The following is an 18,061-nucleotide window of genomic DNA, read 5'->3' as shown; positions in this document are numbered from 1 at the left end:
TCCACCAATCGTCGAAAAGCAGGTACCTGGGATCAAACTTGTCTGCACCGTCGATCCACTGAAAGAAAAAGCACCTTTCATGGGCCTACATAACAAAATTCAAACAAAATATTAGTAACATAGTAATACAAATAAAGAAAAAAACATATGGAAACAATTACTTACATTGAAATGACTGCATGTGTAGAAGCAACGAGCCGCTATGTCCGGATGTCTCGATTGAAACACGTCGGTCGGACGCCCATAATCACAGTTAGGGACAGGGAGTTAAGGAGAAACGGGGGAATCTTTACTAGAAGCGTCGGGGTACAATTCTCTAGGACGACCCCGTTTCCGCTATAACTGCTCCCGAAACATGTCTTCCATCTAATACAACGGTTCAAATTAAATATCAATCAAAACTACGAAGATTAATGTAAAATATAATCATTTACAATGCAACTAAAATAATATAACCGACAATTATAGCAATAAAAAAATACATGATAAATAAACTTCTAACTAAATAATTAACTTTAACATTGATAAAATTAAACTAATATCTTCCTTCATACATAATCTTTCTCCTAACCTTAACTCCCATTCATAATATCCTATCCACCATGGTGCCACAAACAAAAATAAAATATGCATCATTATCTTAAACGAGGACGAGGAGGGACGGAGGCGACCGGGGAATGGAAGGGAGGGGAGGGGGGGGGAGGGAGGCGGCAATGGAAGGCCGGGCGGAGGGCGGGCTCCTGGCGTTTGTGGCGCGAGGCGGCCTGGCGCGGGCGGAGGCGGGCGTGGCGGTGGCCAGGCGCTGCGCTACGCTGCGCTGCTGCGGCTGCTCGGGCACGGGAGGGCGAAGGCCGCGGCGGGAGCTATATTCGGCTCTGCCGCGCCATGGATCAGGGCGCGTCAGTGCTGCGCCAAGATCGGTGCGCGGTATAGCCCTGCCCCGTCAGCGGTTAGCTCTCTTGGTCGCCGCCACGTCAGTCCTTTGCCGCGCCAGCATGCATGGCGCGGCACAGGCATTTGGCCGCGCCAGGGCAATAGGCGCGTCCGAAAGTGTTAGTTTTTAAAAAAAAATCGTCAATGTTAGATTTAAAATTATTTAAAAAAAAGGGTTAAAATTAAAAAAAAAATCTCCTGCATCAATCTACAGATAGAAGTCGATCGATACGGAGATGGAGGAACAGCAGGTGAGCCACGCCACGTGCAGGCGCTGCCCGAGGACATGCTCGTGGACGTGCTCCGCTGCCTGGCGCCGCGCAGCCTGGCCGCGTGTCGCTGCGTCTGCAAGGCCTGGCACGCCGTCATCGACGGGCACAGGCTGCTGCGCGCCGAGCTCCTCCCGCTCTCGCTGGCCGGCATATTCATCAACTTCCGCATGCTGGGGCTGCCCGAGTTCTTCTCCTGCGCCGGTGGCGCCGCCACAACGACCACGACGACGACGGGCGCCCCTGCGGCGGCGGTCTCCGGTGACCTTATCAGCTACGCGCCAAACGACTTTATCGTCGGCCACTGCAACGGCCGCGCAGCCTGGCCGCGTGTCGCTGCGTCTGCAAGGCCTGGCACGCCGTCATCGACGGGCACAGGCTGCTGCGCGCCGAGCTCCTCCCGCTCTCGCTGGCCGGCATATTCATCAACTTCCGCATGCTGGGGCTGCCCGAGTTCTTCTCCTGCGCCGGTGGCGCCGCCACAACGACCACGACGACGACGGGCGCCCCTGCGGCGGCGGTCTCCGGAGACCTTATCAGCTACGCGCCAAACGACTTTATCGTCGGCCACTGCAACGGCCGCCTCCTACGCAGCAGAGGCGTGGTTAACCCTGCCACGCGACAGTGGGCACCCTTGCCTCGGCTCGCACCTCCGTGCGCGGGGAAACTGCCCTCCTACTCGTACCTGGCGTTCGACCCGGCCGTCTCGCCGCACTACGATGTGTTCTTGATGCCGGTCGTTCCCAGCTGGTGGTTCGCGCCTCGAGACGACGACCCAATAACAAGGGCGAAATCTGCAGACTGGCCGCCGTCGCTGTGCGAGACGCTGGTGTTCTCGTCGAGGACAGGGTGCTGGGAGGAGATCGAGGTCGTTTGTCCGGCGAGGGGAGGCCGCGGGAACCATGGCCGACATGGCGCGGGCGGATTCAGTTACCAGGAAGCATTACAGTGTCTTTTGGCACGGGGCACTCTACGTGCACTCCAGGAACAATTTCTTCTGCAGAATATCTATCACTGGCTACCAATGAGTACCAGGTGATTAAACCGCCGGTGAAAATTGGACCAAGGAGCAGGTCTCACGAATGCTACCTGGGAAGATCGGAGAAAGGGGTGTACTGTGCGATACTTGACCACATGTTCCAGTTCCGGGTATGGATCCTCCACGAATCGTCTTCTGGTCATCAGATGAAGTGGGTGCTAAAGCATCGAAGCAACCTTAAGAAGGCGATGGCGAGTCTAGACTACACTTATCAGCCAGATGATGATGGAGCCTGGTCTTTCGAGGACATCAACTATTATGATCGTTTCCCGGAAGCAAAACATGGTGATAACCGCCACGAAGATGGTAGTGGCGACGACAGAGAACCACCGGTGAAGCCTAAGATCACAGACCACTTTTACAGTACCATACTTGGGCTTCATCCGTTCAAAGAGATTGTGTACCTGAGCAACTACTACAGCACGGGACTGCCCTATCATCTTGACAGTTCCAAGGTCTGGACACTATGGCGTGATAGCTGGGCAGCACGCAGATATTGAAACATCTTTTCCGTACACGTCTTGCTGGATGGACAATTTATTTACAGGCTCTTACGCAGGTAATATAACGTTGTCAAGTACTCCACACAAGTAATCCAACAAACAGAAAAAAGAACAAACGGCGTCCCATGTTTTCTTATACTATCAGATGTTTATTTCATTTCCGGCCCGTCAATAGGGCAGTAGCTGACATGGTAGAACTCATCGCAATACCGAAGAACATCGTCACTGTGGAATTGTGGATGTGCAGACAATAGTAGTAGATCATCGCTAGATCCTCTACAGATAGCTTCTGCCTGCTAGTTGGCTGCAATGTCGGCTAATTCCTCCTGGGCAGAGTCGGTTGTCATGTGAAGCTCGAATCCAGCGCTGCTGCTGCCGTTGTTGATGACCCTGCAGTTGAGCCTGATCTCCCCCTGCGTTCCCGTGAGCACCTCGATGTTGCCCATCTTGACCATGGACTTGGCGAACTTGCTCTTCCACTTGCTGTCGCTCTTGACGAACTCATCGACGGACTTCTTGAGCGTGGCGTTGGTGAGCAGCGCCTGGTCCGACGTGAAGAGGCCGAGGTTGTTGGTGAGCCCCACGTAGTACTTGTTGTCGAGCTCCGCGGGCGTGATGAGATCCATGTCCGTGGTGGTGTTGGGGAAGAACCGGCTGCTGTTGGAGGGGCAGATGCTCCTGAGCAGGAAGGCGTAGGCGGAGCTGATGGCCGGGTCGACGTCGCTGGCGTTGCTGAAGCCGTAGAGGCGGTTGGTGAAGGAGGAGCAGTGGGAGCGGCCGACGGTGTGCGCGCCGGAGAGCACCACCATGTCCTCGGCGGTGAGGTTCTTGCGCGTGAAGTTGCCGACGAGCTCGGCGGCGCTGGAGAGCGGCGAGGGAAGGTTGCTGTTGGCGTCCGTGTCCCTGGACACCCGCCCGTCGCGCCGCCCCGCGGGGACCTTGTACGTCAGGTTGCTGCTGTTCCCCGATGCCAGCGCGACGCTGTCCCGCGCCGCGAACGCCAGGATGTCGGCGCACGAGACCGTCTTGGGGCACCGCGCCTCGATCGCCGTCTTGGCCGCGTCGATGACCTCGAAGCCACGAAGGCTCGGGTTGTTCGGGACCGCGTCCTTCTCCGCCGTGTTGTTCGCCGTCGAGTCGATCAGCACCGAGCCGTCGCAGCCCTGCATGCATGCGTGATGCGTGCTCCGTCACGATGTTGCGTTGGTTGAGCATGCATGATCATGCGTACGTACGTACGTACGTGTAATTCATCCGCCGTGATATTTTATTTTATTTTTTCACATGCATACATGATCTTAATTACTTCGTCATCTCTGTAAATTGCAAGTAAGACTATTCATGATGGTAGTTCTAGCTAGAAGCCGCAGTAGATGGCAATGAACCATTTGGTGTGCATGTGCCATGGTCGTTGGTCCATGGTCCTTGATCCATCCCAATCCCTGGTCGGCCTTTACCGGGAGTCTTTGTCCAACTAGGCGTTGTTTGACATAGATGTGCACAGTGCAGTGCGTGCTCGCCACAAGTCAAGGTCAAGGTCATCTATCGATCTCTGCCTCTCACTCTTTGTCCTTGCCATACATGTACATGTACATGTACATATGTCTCTGCCTGGTGGGAGGTTGGGACCAGCAACAAGTACTGTACAGCCATCGAGGATACTACATGTGTGCAAGTGCAACAAGTACAGTTGTTGTTGGGCAGTCGGCAACCACTATTCGACGGCACCGAAACAAAACAAGTACAGTTGTGGTTGGGGTTGCTAACTTCATCCATTTAAGATCCACTTCATTACATCTCTTTTTTTCATATTATTGTTTGTTTTTTTATAACAAAAAAGAACAGACGATGCTTCTTAATTGTCTGAAAGATGTTCAGCCATCTGAATGCTGATAGCTAGTTAGCTACTGTACGTATTCAAGTGTCAACTGTCAAGGAAAGTACATGACTAATAGAGCTCATGACGTAGACATGGAGACATGGAGTGCTTGACCAACAGTTCAATAACTATTGCCAAGCAAAACCTACTCCCATGTCTCTGCTTCTTTGTCGAGAGGGATGAAAGTTTCGTGACTGTATACAACACATGTGTGTGTATAGAACACATAGTTGTGCAGTAGACAGACTATGCTAAAACACTGATATACATGTCCCCCTTATTTTTTGGAAGACTGCAAAAATGGTATTGCTGATCTGTTTTGCTCCTTGCTTTAATTTCCTAAATGGAGATACTATATATATATATATCCGTCTGTCTAACCTGCACATGACCATAATTAGACAGTAGCGTTTGCCCGCATGCATATGTGTCATTAATTTTTTTACTTTGTTGTTGGAAGAGTGGTTAGAGATTGATGTGGATCAGACCTGCATTTTCCTGCTGGCCACCAAGGGGGATGCATATGTGCAGTGGTAGCCATGCACTATGGTCAAGGTCATCTGTCCTTGTTGGCTTCTGTTCGTCGTCGTTGCCATACCGTAGACACATGCATGTCGACCGGCAACAGCTAAGGCTACTGCCACACACCTAAAATACAAGACTTATTCGTCCTACAAATAAAAAATTTAATACATATTTAACATCTTCTTCAACAATAAGACCTAAAAAAGAATCATTTCTGTAAATAGGTTTCTAAAGAGAGGATGTCCATATTTAGATTGTGCCTCTCAGGCAAGCCAAAATAGATCTCTCGTATAGATACCATGTTGGATGTTGATTTTGTATATCTTACTATCCATTTTTTGTTTATATGGGTTGTTGGAGACAGTCTAATAAATCCCCTGATATTGACGTGACAGTTGGCTCGCACTAGTCAACACGGTACCCGTACCCAAACGAAAAGTAAATGAAATTTCCACCTAGGCCTTGTTTAGATTACAAATTTTTGCAATCTGAACACTGTAGCACGTTTCATTTGTATTGAACAAACTTTGTCTGATCATAGACTAACTAGGCTCAAAAGATTCGTCACGTGATTTACAACTAAACTGTGTAATTAATTATTTTTTTATCTACATTTAATGCTCCATGTATGTATTCAAAAATTGATGTAATGGAGAGAGAGTGAAAAAACTTGGAATTTAGAGATAATCTAAACAAGGCCCTAATTCTTTCTAGCTCTGTACTGTTCGTTATGCTCATTTAATTCATCCATATCGGTGCTTGTTGAATCTATCAGCACGAGTCGTACCTCTAGGTAAAATAGTAAAATGGTGCATTGTGTAGGAAACATGCTATGTAAAAAAAATATGAAAAATATTCTACTACTGTACTGTTTATAGAACTCTCTCATACCCCAGTCCTGAAATACAAGTTAGCCTAGCTAGGAATTTTAAGATATAGTATTATGCGATAAAGCAGACGCATAACTCTCTTTTAATCTTTTTTTTAACTTTAATCTCTTTTTTTTAAAGAATGGGTAAGAGCTCTGTCTTTCAACTAAGGTAGAAAAAAAGAGAGCTTATGTACAAGAAACAACCTATCTTGGAGGGTTAGGCTCAAACCACAGATAGGAAACACATTTCTCCCCGGAGAGCGCTAATTAAACCTCGCTCGTAATGGCCCTCTTTCTTTGGTCAATGTCCTCTTTTAATCATCCGGAGATATACTGTGATTACCGTATATATTTCGGGCAGGTGACAGAGAGTAATATGGTATATGTGCATGTAAATGTTGTCTTTTAAAACTGAATTTAGAAGTTATTTCATCTAGAACACTTTATAATTTAAGATAAATTTTGAATGCTTTGGATACCTTATATTATTCCATGACAGAAAGAGAATAACTAATATAATATTCCAAAGTTATTTGGACCAGTGAAGTAGAAATAGTACCACTGGTTTTTTTCATGACGGGCGATATTTCTCGTATGATAACAATGGTATGCATACCAATCCTTTAATTTCCTGTTGTTAATGGGATGGTTTAATTAATGATTGATTATTGTAACAATTCTTTCAAACGATGATCCCCTAGCTTTATTGTTGAGCTTCTTTTAAAAGATGTAACAATTCTTGATCAATAAAGTTTCACCGCTTGGTTTTGTCAAAAAAAATGATTGATTATTGTGCCTTGTTTCATCTCCCGAAAAACATGAATAATAAACAACCATGTCCGGGTATGCAACAACAGGTACACAGGGTACATGATGCATACAAAGAAATCCTTCGCCTGATCGGCTGGGAGCCGCTGGCTGGGCTGGCCGGCCAGCCCTTTCAGCGAAACACTGTTTACGCGAACCGGTCAGCATTATTTTTCTCTCACGTAAATGAACCAGCAACGATACGAAACAGCTAACCGATGAGGCTGCCTATCGATCTCAACAGGGAGCACAAGCCAGACAGTCAGTATAAGCCTGTTCGGGAGGCCGTATCGTATCGTGGATTATTTACTGCTGGCTGGTTTGGTGTGAGAGAAAAACACTGTTCCCAACTAGAAATTTACGATCGTTTACGATCAAGCGAACAGGCTAGCCGCTGGGCAAACAGACAGTGGAAATGGAAATGCATGCAGAAGCGAAGAGGAAGCACGCAGCACGTACCCTGACGAAGCAGTCATGGAAGTGCAGGCGGATGAGGCCGGCGGCGATGCCGCTGTTGTTCTTGAAGGCGGCAGCGACCGCCTGCTGCACCAGGGCCTCCGCCGATGGGCATGACTTGTTGTAGAAGCCGACCTTGAGGCCGGCGGCTATGGCGCTGGCCGGGAGAAGCGCAAGGACGACGGCAACCGCGGTGACGAAGAAGTAGCCACGCGCACCCGTCGTCATTTTGACGATCAGGAAGCTTGTTCCAGCTGGTTCTTTGGCTGGGAAATAATTGCGAAAAACCCTGTCCGTGTTTGTGGATTATATAGCCTACTAGTACTGCACTGGTTATCGTTTTTCCATATGAAATTGAAGGGCAGATTGGTCAAACAACAGTGTGAAAGCGTGCCAGAGTGTGCACTGCACAAGTGGTGCCATTGTTTGGGTTGCTCTTTCCTTTTCTCTGACACCATGCATGCATGCCACCATTTGTGCTGTGCATGACCCCTAGCTGTCACTGGCTGAAGGCTGAAGCTTCCCTGTTACTACGGTGTGAGGCACTGAGGCGTGTTCGGTCACTGTTCTAGCTATGACCTTAGACTCGGAACAATAGGCAAAATGATCTGTCGGTCCCCAGGAAGAAAATAATCGAGTGTGGGCAAGTTGATAAGGCCGGGCCGGGAATCCTTGCAGTTTCAGCTTTGGAGCTGTTTCTAGTATAGTACTAGCTAGTAGCTACGAATCTATACTCTCTCTTTCTTTAGAGGTTGATATTTTTAAAGGCTTTGTGCAACTGCTCCTAGCCTTTGTTTACTAGGTTTGGTATAATCAAAATGCCATCTTAAATATTGAACATCCAAGCTTTTGGTCGTCTCTGTGTCTATGCTAGTGTAGTATATATGCAGTTTCTCCATTGCTGCATGTTCATGTAATCTGAACGATTCTCCGAGTTGCTCCGGTCCAACACATGTGCAAATGGTCAAGCGTTCGTACCTTTGCTATTCCAGATCGCGGTCGAGGCGATCTTTGCGCAAGATTAATTACACTCATTTGCATCTATACTCGAGGGCATCAACAACTTTGCTTCTTTTTGTTTTGTTTTGTTAAACACCATCCTTTTTTCCCCTTTCTCCTTTCAGAAAAAGATTTTTCTTCGTTCTTAACGCCTGATCTAGACTCCAGCAACCACATGGGCTAAACTAGGTATAGGCATGCTCTTTTGCATCCCTTCTTTCATCTTCGACCTAGTTAAATCTTCTCGCTTTGTCAAAAGACTCGACGACATGCATTGGTTCATTGTTAGCATATTGCAGCACATGCCAAAAGAGCTCAACGGAATGTTCTTTGCTTAAGCATGTGTGCTATCCTGTACCAATACCAAATACCAAGAAAAGCACCTGTGGCATCGAGCCCTGGCGCATGGATCTGATGGACACTCTCGCTCTACAATGAACAGAACTTATGGTCGTTTACTTCACTCCTCTAGTTGATATAATTGTTGAAGTATTAGGCAATTTCATGATTAATTTTAGAATATAGATCATGACAGCCTCAGATACTAGCATGTATAAATTTAATATACTAGTTGAACGCAGTGAGACGTTCGCGTTTTTTCAAGGGCCCATACCAAAACTAAGGTAAGCAACACATGTGACTATACAGCTGGCTTTATTCTATTAATAAAAATACACATTTCGATTATTATATTGTATATTGGATACTCGAAATAGTCTTCAATGAAAAAGTTGTTAACTGTAATGTTGAAGATCTCATCGAGTACTGAACTTAGATGTTGACTTTGTCCCCATTCGACATTGTTAATCATGTCAAATATGATTTGACAACTAATATTCAATATTTGGACTTATGAAACCATCTCAAGTTAAAAAAACTATCAACTACAAAGTTTTAGAGATCTTTATAAACTCTATAATATTGATATAAAGTTTAGGCTAATCCGACCTCATATGAAAAAGTTATGCTTTTTTCGCAAAACAACTAGCATTGCCCGTTGCGCTACCACTACTAGTTGAAAGCCACCAACCTATAGTGATAGATATCACTGCCGGATCCAAAACAACTGGCAGTTATGGGCGCTGGCAGTGAATGTCAGACATATTGTTTCTATGGACCTTCTAAAGCTTTGGTGAAGCACCCTAAACCTCTGGTTGTGACCAACTACATGTAGGAACATCGAAACCTGTTTCTCAACAGTGGAATTGATAGTGTCTAGCACAAGACCCCTCCGTCTAAACATATCGTAGAGAGCAAAGAAAGGGGCCCTAGTCATTCATAGAATCAGTAGACACTCTACATCAGTAGAGTTGTAAATCAACTGCAAGGTCTTCTTACTATGCTCGTCTACTATACCCCTAGGACCATACACTATGGGGTCAACCCCTCTCCCCTCATGCTCTTAAGTCTACAAAATAAGAAAGCAACCATAACCACAACCATTGCAGCAGCCTAATTGGCCATAAAAGGAACGCTGGTTCGTTGGATCCATCTAACATGTAGGTATTAAAAATAATTACCTCATATGAAAAAGTTATGCTTTTTCACAAAACAACTAGCACTGCCTGTTGTGCTACCACTACTAGTTGAAAGCCACCAACCTATAGTGATAGATATCACTGCCGGATCCAAAACAACTGGCAGTTATGGGCGCTGGCAGTGAATGTCAGACATATTGTTTCTATGGACCTTCTAAAGCTTTGGTGAAGCACCCTAAACCTCTGGTTGTGACCAACTACATGTAGGAACATCGAAACCTGTTTCTCAACAGTGGAATTGATAGTGTCTAGCACAAGACCCCTCCGTCTAAACATATCATAGAGAGCAAAGAAAGGGGCCCTAGTCATTCATAGAATCAGTAGACACTCTACATCAGTAGAGTTGTAAATCAACTGCAAGGTCTTCTTACTATGCTCGTCTACTATACCCCTAGGACCATACACTATGGGGTCAACCCCTCTCCCCTCATGCTCTTAAGTCTACAAAATAAGAAAGCAACCATAACCACAACCATTGCAGCAGCCTAATTGGCCATAAAAGGAACGCCGGTTCGTTGGATCCATCTAACATGTAGGTATTAAAAATAATTACCTCATATGAAAAAGTTATGCTTTTTCACAAAACAACTAGCACTGCCCGTTGTGCTACCACTACTAGTTGAAAGCCACCAACCTATAGTGATAGATATCACTGCCGGATCCAAAACAACTGGCAGTTATGGGCGCTGGCAGTGAATGTCAGACATATTGTTTCTATGGACCTTCTAAAGCTTTGGTGAACCACCCTAAACCTCTGGTTGTGACCAACTACATGTAGGAACATCGAAACCTATTTCTCAACAGTGGAATTGATAGTGTCTAGCACAAGACCCCTTCGTCTAAACATATCGTAGAGAGCAAAGAAAGGGGCCCTAGTCATTCATAGAATCAGTAGACACTCTACATCAGTAGAGTTGTAAATCAACTGCAAGGTCTTCTTACTATGCTTGTCTACTATACCCCTAGGACCATACACTATGGGGTCAACCCCTCTCCCCTCATGCTCTTAAGTCTACAAAATAAGAAAGCAACCATAACCACAACCATTGCAGCAGCCTAATTGGCCATAAAAGGAACGCTGGTTCGTTGGATCCATCTAACATGTAGGTATTAAAAATAATTACCTCATATGAAAAAGTTATGCTTTTTCACAAAACAACTAGCACTGCCCGTTGTGCTACCACTACTAGTTGAAAGCCACCAACCTATAGTGATAGATATCACTGCCGGATCCAAAACAACTGGCAGTTATGGGCGCTGGCAGTGAATGTCAGACATATTGTTTCTATGGACCTTCTAAAGCTTTGGTGAACCACCCTAAACCTCTGGTTGTGACCAACTACATGTAGGAACATCGAAACATGTTTCTCAACAGTGGAATTGATAGTGTCTAGCACAAGACCCCTTCGTCTAAACATATCGTAGAGAGCAAAGAAAGGGGCCCTAGTCATTCATAGAATCAGTAGACACTCTACATCAGTAGAGTTGTAAATCTACTGCAAGGTCTTCTTACTATGCTCGTCTACTATACCCCTAGGACCATACACTATGGGGTCAACCCCTCTCCCCTCATGCTCTTAAGTCTACAAAATAAGAAAGCAACCATAACCACAACCATTGCAGCAGCCTAATTGGCCATAAAAGGAACGCTGGTTCGTTGGATCCATCTAACATGTAGGTATTAAAAATAATTTTAGTAACCAGGCATGCCTTTGCTAGCCTCCAAATGAGCTGCATTTGCATAATAATGTGAAACACATGGACAAAGTTTGCTTGGCCTGGTTGCTCCTACTAAGGAAGCCTCCCAGAGCCTACAAACCACATCATCCACTACATCGAACAAGGTAATTTCAACAGCACCATGTACACTAAACCCTAACCGAGCAACAAGCGCATAGCGAAGGCAAAATCAACCTCAACAACACCATCACAAGACTAGAATAGTCCAGATTAAAGCCAAAGTCTTGCGGTGACCATGGATTTGCAAACAATTACCTCAAATCCGAAGATTTGGACCGAACCATGTACCAATAAAATGAGATCCACACAAGATAAGGGTACGAGAGAGGATATCACCTTGCTATGATCGACAAGCAGCACAGAAACAACATTAGAGGTGGAAATGTCTAGGCAAAAAAGCAGCACCGCCACGGACTAGGAGAAGAGGAAGCAGATCCGCGACAGAGGAAGAAGAAGACGGTCATGGGGCACCGAGCACCACCACCACCACCACGCGAAGAAGACGAAGTGGTCGGCAGACCGCAACCGGAGATGTAGCACGCACACCAATGCCACCTCCAGCACAGAGACGACAGAGTGAGAATTTCCCAACCCCAAGGGTCGGGAGCGTCTAGTACCACGATGTCTATAGCGGGCGAATCGATGAAGGAGACTGGAGAGAGCGAGGGTAGGATAAGAAGCGAAGAAGACGAGAGGGAGGGGATAAATGGAGAGGAGTGAGGCGAAACACAAGCAGCACACACCCGCGAGGGCCAACAGCATGAAGGTCAAAAAGGGCAGGCGAGCACCTGCTTGAGCTGAGGCCCGGAGAAATGAAATGTTTCCACGCCGCCAGGCCCATCCCTACTTTAAGGGGCGTGCGGGCCTGGCTCGCCATCTGGGTCAAGCAAACAAACAGTTCTGGTTACACTAATAAGACCTACCCGGATCCCGATCAAGGCAATAAAAACAGGCGCCTTGCTCTTACAAACGAGGCCTTATTACCACTTTTTGACACGATGGGAATCAAGAGCAAATAGATACTGAAAAAAATATATGAAAGGATATGGTTGGATGGTGGGAGATGTGAGCTTAGGGCCTCATCAACCATCCCTTTGGGCTTTGGCTCATGCCTGCGCCTCCCAGTCTGATCTGACAATTAATGTCAATAGCGTTACCGGTCGGTCGGTCGGTCGGTCGGTCAGACTGAACCCGGCTCATGCATGCATGATTGTACGACTTTCATGATTGTACGACTAGCTAGATAGATAAGAAGTCGGTAGATCATCGATCATTATTTTGTTTATTATTAAGTTTTATTCAAGCTTTCGTTACCACACCCATGCATCAAGTCCAGCTTATGTACCAGGCCACATCCACGTACATGCAACAAACCGAACACACTGGTACTCATGCACGCGCGTACGTGTAACGTACGTGTGTACGTATATATTGTTGTCAGTACGTAGTTCATCAGCTCGTGGCAACCTCGTCTGCCGGGAACAGCATCTCGATCACCCCGGCGGCCGATGACGACGATGACGGGTTGACGACGCTGCAGTTGAGGCGGATCTCATCCGTGGTGCCGGTCCTGACCTCGATGTTGCCCATCTTGATCATGGCGGCGGTGAACTTCTGCTTCCAGAGCGTCTCGTTGGCGGCGAAGGCGTTGGCGAACGGCGCGAGCGTGGCGTTGCGGATGAGCTGGTCGTCGGAGAAGTGCAGGCCGAGGTTGAGCGGCAGCAGCTTGTAGTAGTTGTTGTCCAGCACCGCCGGCGTGCTAACGTCGATCTCGGTGGTGTTGGGGTCGAACTGGCCCGGGCTGGGCGGGCACAGCGCCTCCAGCAGCGCCTGGTACGCCGCGCTGATGGTCCCGTTGGCCAGCCGCCGCCGGTTCATGGCCAGGAAGGAGGCGCAGAGGGAGCGGCCGATGGTGTGGGAGCCCGACAGCACCACCATGTCCTCGACGCTCATTGTCGGTGTTTCGGACCGACGGGCCCTTAACTAACTAGTAAAAATGTACTACGTGTTCCTATTCCCGGATGGTGATGTAAAGAGACACAAGGTTTATACTGGTTCGGGTAATGGGTGCCCTACGTCTAGTCTGAGATATCGATCTTGTATTCCTTGCACCGAAATGCTCGTAGTAGCGGGTTACAAGCAAAGTGAGAGAGAGAGCTAGTCCCAGGTCTCTGCATGGAACGGCGTGGATTGCTTGAGACATTGGTCTCAGGCGGTGGGGAAGCGTGCGCGTTACAGAGCGTCGAGCGTGTGTTCGTCTACCTCGTGAACCCATCTATACCTGGGTGTGTGCGAGCGTGAGAGTAAGTCTGTTCTCCTCTACGTGTTCGTCTATCTCATGTCCTCGGGCCCCCTAGAAACGCCCCGATCCCTCCCTTTTATAGTTGAAGGGGGATAGGGGTGATACATGTGTTAGCTACGTGGCGTCGTGCGAACAGAGGCGGCATGTTCGAGCCCTGTAGCCTGTTAGTGTGGCGGCATGGTTGATGGAGTGGTCCTGCCCTTGAAGTGCTGGAGCAACGTGCCGGTCACATCCGATCTTGTGCGACGTGGGAGCTCCAGTGATAGCTTGACGCAGGGCCTGGCAAGCGACGTGCTGGTTGCTGTGTGTTGACCACGTGAAGAGCCGACGCTCAGTTGGCGCCGAGGCCGAGCCGTCATGGGGGGCTCGGTAGGTGCGAATCCCGAGGTTGCTGAGACCCTAAAGTAGACTACCGAGGCGTGGAGGGAGCAGTTGGTCATGTACACTGATTCCGAGGCTATAGTAACCCGGACCTGACTCCGCACGTCGCGTTGTCCCTGGAGCAGGAGTTAGGTAGCACAGCGCAGTACGGGCGCCGGTCGTGGGCACAGCACCGAGCACAGCGGCCGGTAACCCCTGCCCTGTCCGGTCCTGGACGGCATGGCTTCGATGTGACTGGCGTTCAGTCGGCCACACCGCTGTGTTGAGCCGTCGTTCGGCTGATATCGTGGGAGCGGTTGAACGCGCCGGGCGGACGTGACATCTTGTCCGAGAAGTTAGTCGAGGCGGAGGCGACGGGGTTGTTTTGCCGAGCCGGCCTTGAGCGAGGCGGAGAATCGGCGTCTCGTCCGAGGCTATACACGCGGGGCCTCGAGCGAGACGGAGAATCGGTTCCCCAGACGAGGCCTTTCGTGCGAGACCTCGAGCGAGGCGGAAAATCGGTAGATCGTCCGAGGCCTCTCGTGCGAGGCCCCGAGCGAGGCGGAGATTCGGTAGGCTGTCCGAGGCCTTCCGTGTGAGGCCTCTAGTGAGGCGGAGAGTAGGTGGCTTCGGACATGGCCAGGGTTTAGACAATAGTTGTTCCTTGGCTTTGATTTTGATGGGGTCTAAGCGATTTTTTCGATTATTGCTTAGGGGACCCCTTCTCATGGTACCCGACAGTAGCCCCCGAGCCTTAGGGAGAGTGTGAGCGCTCTCTTTGAGGTTTTATCGAGACTCGGCTTGCAGCAGCTCCTGGCGGGATGGTGTTTCGTACTCGAGGCCTCAGTGGGTGCGCACGAGCGCACCCGCCGGGTGTAGCCCCCGAGGCCCTGGAGGAGTGGATGCATTCCTCCGGGGGCTTTTTTACGTTGTGAGAGGGGTTTTATTGCGTTTGTCGAGCCCATGAGTGCGAGTTCGGGTCACTGAGCCTCGGCAAGTTTGCAGGAAGAGCCCCCTAGCCTCTGCGCGGAGCGAGAGGGCCATCAGAGATTCCCCTGGCTTTTTGTGCGGCCCTCATGCATCCTTTTTGTTCGAAAGAAGGGGTGGAGGGTGCCATGCTACCCTCGGTGGGCGCGAGCAGGGACACCCCTGGTGAGTTGTTATCGGGTAAGTCTGAGTGGAGGCCCATGCCCCGTTCGATAGGGGTCGGCTAGCGGTCTAGAGACACACTCCAAGAGTACCAGAGGGCTTCTCTAGTGGGTGCCGGGACCGTTCGATGGGCCTCGGTGGCTCGGTGCCTCCCTACGGTGGGATCCTATTTGGAGACCTCCCTGCCGGTCTCGGACACGACTTAGGGCGTCCCGAGCGATCGTTTGCTCGGGCCTTGGCCATGCGCGGTCTTGTCCATAGTTGTCCCTGACTCTACTGCCCTGGGGCGACTATCGAAACCATCGGGGGCCCAGCCTTTGAACCCCTGGACCGTAACAGGCTCGATGCCCTTTATCACATTTTTCGGGCCTTTGAGCGTGAGCTCAGGTCGCTTGTCTTCATCCTGGGTGCAGGAAGAGCCTCCGAGCCTCCGCACGGAGCGAAAGGGCGATTGGGGGTTCCCCTAGCTTTTTGTGCGACCCTCGCGCATCCTTTTCGCTCGGACGGAGGGGTTGTTCGCCGAGCCCCCTCGAGTGCGAGCCTAGGTCGCTGGGTCTCGGCGAAGTTGCAGGAAGAGCCCCCTAGCCTCTGCACGGAGCGAGAGGGCCGTCAGGGGTTCCCCTGGCTTTTTGTGCGACCCTCGCGCGTCCTTTCCGTTCGGACGGAGGGGTTGTTTGCCAAGCCCCTCGAGTGCGAGCCTGGGTCGCTGGGTCTCGGCAAGGTTGCAATAAGAGCCTCATAGCCTCTGCACGGAGCGAGAGGGCTGTCAGGAGTTCCCCTGGCTTTTTGTACGACCGTCGCGCATCCTTTTCGTTCGGAAGGAGGGGTTGTTTGCCGAGCCCCCTCGAGTGCGAGCCTGGGTCGCTGGGTCTCGGCAAGGTTGCAGGAAGAGCCCCCTAGCCTCTGCATAGAGCAAGAAGGCCGTCAGGGGTGGAATATGCTAGGCTACCCTCGATGGGCGCGAGTAGTGGCACTTTCGGTGAGCTGTTATCGGGTAAGTCCGAGTGGAGGCCCGTGCCCCGTTCGATAGGGGTCGGCTAGCGGTCTAGAGACGCACTCCAAGAGTACCAGAGGGTTTCTCTAGTGGGTGCTAGGGACGTTCGATGGGCCCTAGTGGCTCAGTGTCTCCCTACGGTGGGATCCCATTCGGAGACCTCCCTGCCTGTCTTGGACACGACTTAGGGCGTCCCAAGCGTTTCGCTTGCTTGGGTCTCGGCCCCGTATGGGCTCGCCCATAGTCGTCCCTGACTCTATTACCCTAGGGCGGCTATCGAAACCATCAGGGGCCCAGCCTTCGAACCCCTGGACCGTAACGGGCTCGACGCCCAGTTCCTTCGTCCGAAAGGAATCGGGTGGGGGATATTCCCTCCCCATCAGTTTGACAACAGCAGGCACGCCTTTTGAGGTGATTTTCTTGGGGAGGCTGAACAACGCCTGCCACTGCAGCGGTCGGACGTGACGCCGTGTCAGCGGATGGAACATAACTGTTCACGCGATTAATGAGGAAAAGGTGGGTACATGGGCGGTAAAATCGGATCTAGATTAACTGTGCCGGATCTGAGGGAAACTTTCCTGATTTTGTCGCCACTCATTTCGCCTCCTTCCTACATAAATATGCAATGAGCCTCGCTCCTCCTGTCCTTACCTTGCCTGCATTCGCCTTTGCCGCCCTTGAGCCATTGCTAGAACAGAGAGCGCCGGGGAGAAGAAGAGAGAGAGGCGAGGTAGAGAGAGCGAGAGAGGCTCACCACCATAATCGTATTCTCCATCGCACCCATGGCCAACGAGATCACATGCCTTCCTAGACTTGACCACGATGTCATCCACGTAGGCCTTGACGGTCTTCCCGATGTGCTCGCCAAAGGTATGGGTCATGCACCGCTGGTATGTGGCCCCTGCATTTCTGAGGCCGAACAGCATAGTCACATAGCAGTACATGCCGAATGGTGTGATGAAAGAAGTCGCGAGCTGGTCGGATTCTTTCATCTTGATCTGATGGTAACCGAAATACGCATCAAGGAAGGATAGGGTTTCACATCCCGCAGTGGAGTCAATGATTTGGTCGATTCGAGGTAATGGGAAAGGGACTTTTGGACATGCTTTGTTTAGACTGGTGTAGTCTACACACATTCTCCACTTCCCATTTTTCTTCTTAACTAATACGGGATTAGCTAACCACTTCGGATGGGACACTTTTTTGATGAATCCAGCCGCTAGGAGCTTCTGTATCTCTTTGCCAATGGCTCTACGCTTTTCCTCGTCAAATCGGCATAGGCGCTGCTTCACCGTCCTGGAGTCAGCCCGGATGTCCAAGGCGTGCTCGGTGACCTCCCTCGGTATGCCCGGCATGTTCGAGGGACCCCACGCGAACATATCGGCATTCATGCGAAGAAAGTCGATGAGCACGGCTTCCTATTTGATGTCGAGGGTGGCACTGATCCTCAGCACCCGATCGTCGGGGCAGGTGGGGTTGACTAGGACGAGTTTGATGGCCTCCGCGGGCTCGAAAGTCCCGGCGTGATGCTTGGAGTCGGGCACCTTGCTATTGAGCTGGTCGAGGTTGATGATGAGGGTCTCGGCCTCCACGATTGCCTCAGCGTACTCGATGCACTCGACGTCGCAGTTGTATGCATGCTCGTACGTGGACTCGATGGTGATGACACCGTTGGGGCCTGGCATCTTGAGCTTGAG

The 18,061-nt window shown here is 49.9% G+C and overlaps 2 protein-coding genes and 1 pseudogene across 2 annotated transcripts; 1 reads left to right on the top strand and 2 right to left on the bottom strand.

Annotated features, from left to right (window-relative positions):
- The first annotated feature begins 713 nt into the window (after nt 1–713).
- On the top strand, nt 714–2,813 carry LOC136460561 (uncharacterized; annotated as a pseudogene).
- A 31-nt stretch (nt 2,814–2,844) lies between these two features.
- Nucleotides 2,845–7,612, bottom strand: LOC136458212 (peroxidase 1-like). The gene is made up of 2 exons (XM_066458198.1): nt 7,286–7,612; nt 2,845–3,907 (listed from the first exon to the last, which is right to left on the bottom strand). Exons 1-2 carry the CDS (start codon nt 7,508–7,510, stop codon nt 3,041–3,043), a joined length of 1,092 nt encoding a protein of 363 aa, XP_066314295.1. The 5' UTR covers nt 7,511–7,612; the 3' UTR covers nt 2,845–3,040.
- Nucleotides 7,613–13,011: 5,399 nt separating this feature from the next.
- Nucleotides 13,012–13,512, bottom strand: LOC136460560 (peroxidase 1-like). Its single transcript, XM_066460214.1, has one exon. The coding sequence runs from the start codon at nt 13,510–13,512 to the stop codon at nt 13,012–13,014; it is 501 nt and encodes a 166-aa protein (XP_066316311.1).
- Nucleotides 13,513–18,061: the final 4,549 nt, after the last annotated feature.

Source organism: Miscanthus floridulus, chromosome 6 (genome assembly GCF_019320115.1).
Source record: "Miscanthus floridulus cultivar M001 chromosome 6, ASM1932011v1, whole genome shotgun sequence".
NCBI classification, from domain to species: domain Eukaryota; kingdom Viridiplantae; phylum Streptophyta; class Magnoliopsida; order Poales; family Poaceae; genus Miscanthus; species Miscanthus floridulus.
This window is presented reverse-complemented; position numbering and strand designations above follow the sequence as displayed.

Coding starts and splice junctions, on each gene's coding strand:
- LOC136458212 (XM_066458198.1), bottom strand. CDS start 7,510: ATGACGACGGGTGCGCGTGGCTACTTCTTCGTCACCGCGGTTGCCGTC. Junction 3,908..7,285: donor TCCATGACTGCTTCGTCAGG/GTACGTGCTGCG, acceptor GCATGCATGCAG/GGCTGCGACGGCTCGGTGCT.
- LOC136460560 (XM_066460214.1), bottom strand. CDS start 13,512: ATGAGCGTCGAGGACATGGTGGTGCTGTCGGGCTCCCACACCATCGGC.